General features: G+C 40.8%; 1 protein-coding gene across 2 annotated transcripts; it reads right to left on the reverse strand.

Moving 5' to 3' along the window:
- On the reverse strand, positions 1-1,261 carry LOC135634954 (ethylene-responsive transcription factor ERF026-like). Of its 2 annotated transcripts, XM_065145721.1 has the most exons (2): positions 911-1,261; positions 1-798 (listed from the first exon to the last, which is right to left on the reverse strand). In XM_065145721.1, exon 2 carries the CDS (start codon positions 742-744, stop codon positions 157-159), a length of 588 nt encoding a protein of 195 aa, XP_065001793.1. In that variant the 5' UTR covers positions 745-798; positions 911-1,261; the 3' UTR covers positions 1-156. The 2 variants fall into 2 exon arrangements, with proteins under 2 accessions (XP_065001793.1, XP_065001792.1); XM_065145720.1 differs by having other exon boundaries at positions 1-1,261.
- Positions 1,262-7,937: the final 6,676 nt, after the last annotated feature.

Raw genomic sequence — 7,937 nt, forward strand, 5'->3', positions numbered from 1 at the left:
TTTTCACGCATAATATAAACTGGTTATTGTATATACCAACTCCAGCAAGTTACATAATACCAAAATCTACACGCTAGTATTGCATGATATCCTCAAATAGCAAAATAGCTGCTGATAAAAATGGAAGTCTCCCTCTTCGTACTATCCAACATATCCCTAACGATAGCTCCACAAGCTCTCACCCTCCGAAACCTCCGGCGAGTCATCAGAACCGTGCGGACTCAACCTAGGTGGGCTCATGAGCATCCCCTCCGCCATGTTCACCAACAACTGCGGCATGTCGAATATCTCTTCCTCATCTATATAACTCCCTGGCTGTTGTTGCGAAGCAACGGTGTCGACTGCGGCGGCGGCGGCGGCGGCAGCGCCATCGCTTTCGTCGCCCGCTCCGGAACTCGGCATCAGGGAAGCGGCAGCCTCCGCCGCCGCCACACGGATATGGGTCGGAGAGGACGAGAGCGGCGACGGACGCGAGGCAATTTGGTCCGGAAAGTTCAGCTGGGCGTCCGTGCCGCGGAGTGCATGCGCTGCGACGTCGTAGGCCACGGCCGCCATCTCTGCGGTTGTGTACGTGCCGAGCCAGATGCGGGTGGACTTTCGCGGCTCGCGGATCTCCGACACCCACTTGCCGCTCCGGTACCGTATGCCGCGGTAGCTCGGGTGCCTCCGTGAGGCGCCTGCCCTGACGCGTGGCTCCATCTCCGGCTGCGGCGCATTAGCTCCTTGATCATAAGAACGGGTCATCTGCTCGCCGAGTTGAGAAGATGGGAATGCTCGGCTGCTCTCCCCCGCATGACCCTGCAAGTCCCAAGGGCGTTCAGCCATACATCTACAGAGAGGAGGAAAGAAGTCCCACAATATGACAGCAGAGGTGTATGCAATCAGCAAAGCAGTGACGACGACGGTTCACATGATCATGTCGAGAAGTCGCCGTTTGGTGTTTGCTACGGGAGTCTGCTGCTGGGGGAAGGGGGAATGGTGAACGATGTGAAGCATTTAAGGTGTAAAGAAAGAAGGCGCTGCAAGTGTAAGCGTGGGGTTTTCGCGGGAAGGTCAGCGTTCATGGTGAGCCGAGGGTAAGAATTGGGCGGCACGCGCTTTGGTGTTGGAGGCTCTCCTTGCACTTAATCACCTGTTCTCCCCGGCGTTAAGCTTAATCATAATGTCAGATTACCCCCACCGTCAACTATCTAACCACACTAATCTGGTTCGTTATTACGTGCCACTTGTGATGGTTACGAAGTTGCTTACGGGCGAAGCCACTTCACAGGATGTGGTTTGGGAAAGAGGTCAAGCCGTCTTCCTTTCCTACGTGGAAGCGGGTGGATCTTTTATCTGTTGCTTCGGGGCTGGCTTAACAGCATATAATACACCGTCGGGTCATTATATCTGAACATGTGTAGACACGTGTAGAAAAGTTTGACACGCTTTGTATAAGTGTGACCTTGTTTTTCATATTATTATTATTATTGTATTTGGCACCTTAAAAGACATTATGTCTCAAAATAATTATGCCCTCTAATTATTATTTTTTAAAATGAAATCACAGCTCACCTTTTATAAGGAACGATGATTTTCGCATACTGCTATCATAAAAGCGATATGACCATCAGAGGTTTGGTGTTGATATATCCATATTCCACATGACGTAAACATTACATGCGTTGACCACTCGTTGACCATCTCCCATATCTTTGACCCCAATCTTGTAGGTCCATCTTTGCCTTGTGAATCTTTTAATTGTATCAAGTTTCACAAGCAAATCTTGAATTCATACACTTGTAACTTTATAATGATGCCATAAATAGTAAAACCAACTTAAATGTTACTGTTATGATATGATTAATCTAATATTTAATAACATGCATCGAGACATGATACATGTTATTACTGATGAATTCCCTGCGGAGTGTCGATTCTTAATATCTCTGTACGTTGTGTCCATGATTATGTGGGACCCATCCGGTCAGGTTTGTAAGAGCCATATGGAAGAAGAAAAGGTTTGACATGGCATACCCGAGACGGCCCTATCTGAGTTCCTTCTTAGATTCACATCGGGCTCCACTCCTGAGATCGAATTAAGATAGCAAGCGTCGATCTCACAGGCCACCGAGCTCGCGCGACATCGGATCCGCGTAGCCGACACAAAACCCCCAGCTGGCCAAATCACGATGAGCCAACACGGTGCGAACGCACCACCGGGAAACGAGATGTTCACTCTCGTCCACAAGCGGAACCCCTCATCTGTCTCGATCGGAACAAGGTCCAGGAAACAGATTCGAGGTGCTCGTCAAAGCTGTATTCCCCCACTGCAGTGTGCCCAACAACTCTCATGCATGCACTTCTTTTGCATCTTATACATCATTTACTTTTTCTAAAAATCTTATCTTGACCGAAATAAAGCAGCCGGCCGCACGATAATTCTGACATTTGGAACGTACGACTTGGACTGCTTAACACGTGTGTGTTCGGTGCACGCATTCGAATCCAACCTTTGAGTCCAAAGATCGAGCTAAATCTCCGGATCAGATTGACCGCAGGTTAGTTTGTCGCTTCCCAAAGTCATGTCACGTCATGTCAAGGGAAAAATTGTTTCTATGGGAGGACGGCAAAAGGGCGAGACAACCGAGGTTTCCATGTGGAGCAAACGCTTTTGATGGCTTCGAACCTCGCCATCAGTTTTACATGCAGGTGGGCTGCGTCGAAGTTTGATTCGATCGCAGCTACAAGTGCTGTGAAACGAGCGCGACAATGGCACGAGCTGCGTCATGCAGAAGTGGGCCCATGAAAAGAAGTCAATACTGATCAGAGACATGAGGGCCGGCGTCGACATCAAAGCTATTACGCGGAGCAAAAAGATGGTCGACAAACAAAGATCACATTTACTGTGTCCCTCCCAAAAGAGTTCCTTCGGGTGCCGCAGTCCATCGACAGATAGAAAGCATCGACATGTCCTCGTAGGCATGGCGGTGTGGGCGGAAGTCAAGGTCACGACGTGGCCCATTGCATCAGGTGGACGGCGGAGAAACATCCGATCCACAGGCACACTCGCCGAGGTCGACGTTGCCTTATCGTCGTCAGCACCAGATTCCAACTGTCGCCGTGTGGCCCCGTCGGTTCGCCTTCCCGCAGCTTCCTCGACGCTCTTGGCCATCCGAGGAGCGACGGCGACGCCGAACACGGAATACTACGCGTCACGCCCCCGCTAGCTGCCCGCGCTCCGTCCGTCGCTCGAGCCACCGCCTGCATCTTCTCGCAGGACGGTTACGGCTCGTGCGGTGTCTGACGAGGGATAACGAGACATGAATGCGTGACGGGACGAGAGGGAGAAGACGCGGGGGTGGGGGGTGGTGGGTGTCATGTGGAGGGCACGGCACGGCACGATCGAGAGCGAGGTCGGGGAGGGTTGGGCGAGATGTCGGCAGGACTAAGAATGACATGTGGTGCGGTTGTGGCCAGGGTGAGGACGGGGGGCGTTGTCATGGAGCACAAATGGAGCAAGGACGGCGAGTTGTCGGCCAAAGGACGTTAGGTCTCGTTAAGGTGATGGGGGCCCGCCGTGTTTCTCGTCTACCCTCGGACGAGTTCATATCAGCAGGACATGATCTTTGTACATCAAGCAAGAAAGAAGAACCTCTTTTGTTTTATTTCATTTCTTTTTTAATTACTTTTTTTTTTATGTAGGCAAATTTAAATTATCTAAATATATGTATTGCATATATATTTTTCATCTAAATTAAAATTTAGCACATATAAATATTCATTCAAACCCTTAAAAGAGTTATGTACATCATTATAGTTAATTTTTGTAATTTGACTATTATTGAACCACTGATTTTAAGCTAACTAATGTGCTTTATATGGAGACTTTAGGATGGAATTAACAATACCCTCTAAAGGGTATATGATATAAATATAAGAAGAAAATTGTGACCACCTCACCGTCACATTATCAATACCATCACTCCTCGAATAATATAGTAACCAATTCAACCTTACGAAAATTAGCACACGATCTAGTAAATCGTTATACAATGTTCATCATATTTGCGCTACACGATCATATTTAATGTTAAAGATAATGAGTAAACTATTCCCGAGGCCCCTCAAGTACTAAACTCTCTTGGTGCATTTGCTCTTATACAAACTTGGCATTTAATTGAATTCGAGTTAAGACTACCTTAAGTATTATTGAAGAGTTTTTTTAAAATATCCCTAATTTAGTTTTGTAAAATTTGATTCGGAGATTTTTTCGCCTATCACCACCTCGCATTAGGATAGACGAAGAGTAGGTACCCAATTGAATCACTTTAATATTTAAAAGGATATATATGTTGTATTATGTGATAGTAAGTATTTCACTTCAATACTACTCAATACGTATATAAATAAATAAATAAATAAATAAATAAATAAATAAATAAATATTTATTTATTTATTTATCTCACTAAATTGAAGTTACATTTTTGTAAATCTCAAAAACTTACACGTAGCATGTGTTGATTAGATATTTGCCATTCCACTGTCTAAGTGACATCATTACGGCCTCACAAGCTTCATTATGAGTGTAAACAGAAAGTAATGTTAAGTAATGAGTAGCAATTACGTAATGGAAATTTCATCATTTGCCCGAGATCTGAATCAATGGAGAAACTAATACAAAAAGATGGAGAAATGGTCATGAACAAGTTGTGTCGGGTAATTATTCAGCGTGGTCACGATTCCATCTTTGGCAGAGTAAGAATTAGCATTAATAGCAAGTACATTAAGAGCAATCATACTCGTTTAGTTTGCGCTTCCATTCTTTTCTTGATGACAGTAATGATCGTGCCAAGTTCATATGGAAAGATGCAAGGCAGCGAAGTTAAGAAAGATGTTGACGGACAAGAACAAGAAATGGGCTCTCGAGGTGGCCCAAACCCCAAAAACGAATAGTTTAAGATGTTTAACACCTTTGATTAAGGAAATAAAGGTAAATAAAAAAAGTTTACTATTCATAGCCCCCTCTTTACTATTAATAACCCCCTTACTATTGACATCCCTATTAAAAAATAATAAAAATATTATTTTACTATTTATAACCCTTGTAATTCCGATTTTATCTTTATCTTTATCTTTTTTTCTTCTCTCACAATTTTTTTTAAAATACTAATCTTTTTTAAAATAAGATTATAAATAGTAATTAAAAAAGAGATTATTATTTTCAATCCCTTATTATTATTTACTATCTTATTTTTGAAAAAAATTAATAATTTTAAATTATCCATTTGTAGATAGACATAAATATTCTCTTCTTCTTTCTCCTGAAGAACAACATCAAAAGAGCGACAAGTGAGGTTGGACAACATCAAAAGTGGTAATGATAAGTAATAATACCTTTAACTGCACAAGCGATAAACATCGAGGGATCATTGACGACATTAGCAACAAGCAGAGAGGCATCGAAGGGGACAACGAGCACTATCCACGACTAGCAAGATTAACGATGATGGCATCATGATCAATAAGGAATGATATCAGTAGTGAGGATAAAATAAGGTGTTATGAGAAAGAAAAAAATTTAAAAAGATAAAAATCAATAATACAAGGGTTGTAAATAGTATATTAATAATTTATTATTTATAATGATTATTAATAGTAAGGGGTTACCAATAATAAAAAATGGGATCTGAATAATAAGCTTAGAGAAAATAACTTATTTTCACTTTTACATCATTAGCGTCTCATTTTTCATTTATTCCTATAGAGCATCCTTTATTTTCTAAAAAAATGATATTATCTCCGCTTGCCACCCTCACCTCCTCTCCTTGCTTCCTCCACCCTCCCCTCTCCTCTTCTCTCCTTTTCCTTCGACTGCTTCTTCTCCATCGTTGTGGTAGCTATCACTTGTGCTCTCCCCTCTCATCTTCGTTTATAGCTACTACTTTGACGGTGTCGAGATTTCACAAAGGAGAAGATGCATAGACGGTAAGAAGATATATAGATAGAGAGAGCAAGGGTGGAGGTGGCAGCCGATGATAGGTTAGGGGCAATCTCATCCATTAAAAAATAAAGAGTGCTCCACGAGAATAAATGAAAAAAAGGAGATGCTAATCGTAAAAATATGAAGGTAAGGATTTTTTTTAGATTATTTTTTTAATCCTTATTTTACTATTTATAATCTCATATTAAATTTTTTTAATATTTTTAAATTATCTCTTTGTAAATGTATATAAGTAACCTTCTATTTTCCTCCTTTTCTTCCGCTTGCTCCCTCTTTTCCCTTTTCTTCTCAAAAATGATGTCAAGAGGGTGATGAGTGAGATCAAACGATATCCAACTATGTTGGGTCAACAATGATTAATAAAGGGTTGAGATTATAGATAATAAAATAATATTTATATTATTTTAATAAAATTATTAATAATAAGATATTATCAATATTAAAAAGGGATTGTGAATAGTAAATTTTTTTACAAAATTTTCTCAAGGAATAATAATAATAATAAATAAAAATTTTGAATAATTAAAATAATAAATAGAAACAACCACTAGAATTGAATTCACAAGATCGGCGGTCAGTCTCTTGAGCCAATGGACTCGCGCCGCGTAATGCTTGCGATTGATCGGAGTGCCGGACAATTATTGCTCGTCCTCGAATCAGATCCGTGATCTTGCTGTGCCTGTACGACGATCCACACACCACGTAGAATGTGCGTCGTCCGACCCAGGTTCCTATCCAATAATTGCAGTACTTACGCACGAGACGTGTTTGCTGTAATGCCATGTCCGACCTAACTGCCGCTCGCGGTGCTTGTGTTTGTGAAGAGACACGTCCCGTCGAAGGACTAGAGGAGGGACGAAGTGAAGTCTTGACCTGTGGCCAACTGCTGGGATAGTGGCAGCGGAGATGATGGAGTGGGTATCATCACAGTCGCTGGTCCTTTCGCCGGGCATTCTCTCGTGGACAAAAGCACGCAGCATATGATGGGCTACCTTAAATCTTCCTTGGAGAGAATAATGGGAGGAGCTCCAGGAGAATCTGCATCAGGGTTTTGATGTTGTTGGATGATGATTCTATGCACAAATCACGATGATTATTTTAAGATGAGATTTTGATATTACACATTTAGATAGGGAGACTTAATCCATAGGAGTAGAATTCGAGAGTATATATATATATATATATATATATATATATATATATATATATATATATATATATATATAGTTCTGCTCATTTTTATTGAGCTAGATGTTATCGTGTTACGAAAACAAATAATGATGAGTGTGACTGAAATTAGTCAAAGCCAAAGTTCATTTTTATTGAATCAAACCTGTAGTTTGAGTTTAGCTAAGGAATTTTTTTTTGGCTCAATCCTTTTGACCACTTATTTAGATCAAAATTTATTATATCGAATAATAATGAATGTGATCTTAACTCAACCTATAAACTTAATTTTTTGGTTTATGGATCAAATTAAGTGTATCTAATACAACATTTAATTTTTTTTTGATGTGAGATTATTCTCTCCGTCTATCTTTTTATTTTACACACATGAATATTTTTATATTTATCAAATAATAAAATTAAATTTCTAATAGACAAATAAGTATATTTCCTCATAAGTATAATATTCACAATTATAGACCTAAAATGCCACAGCACGTTCTAAGAGGACGATTCCAACAGCAACTCTTTTGGGTGGTACCATTCCCACAACATTGATAATAAAGCTCCACTTATTATTGGTGGGCCAACCACCATATTTATTATGCATGACACAATCACATCCGTGCAATAATTGGAGAGATCACGATTTCGACAAAACCCTTTTTTCAAACTGTAAGTGGGAATCAAACCAAGTCTTTGTCTCAGGTAATGATAAGTCAAAAAGAGAAGCAATTAAGTTTTGTGAAAGTGAAACAAAAGACAAAAATAAGGTGAAGAACAAAA

This window comes from Musa acuminata, chromosome BXJ3-4 (assembly GCF_036884655.1).
Source record: "Musa acuminata AAA Group cultivar baxijiao chromosome BXJ3-4, Cavendish_Baxijiao_AAA, whole genome shotgun sequence".
NCBI lineage: Eukaryota > Viridiplantae > Streptophyta > Magnoliopsida > Zingiberales > Musaceae > Musa > Musa acuminata.

Coding starts and splice junctions, on each gene's coding strand:
- LOC135634954 (XM_065145720.1), bottom strand. CDS start 825: ATGGCTGAACGCCCTTGGGACTTGCAGGGTCATGCGGGGGAGAGCAGC.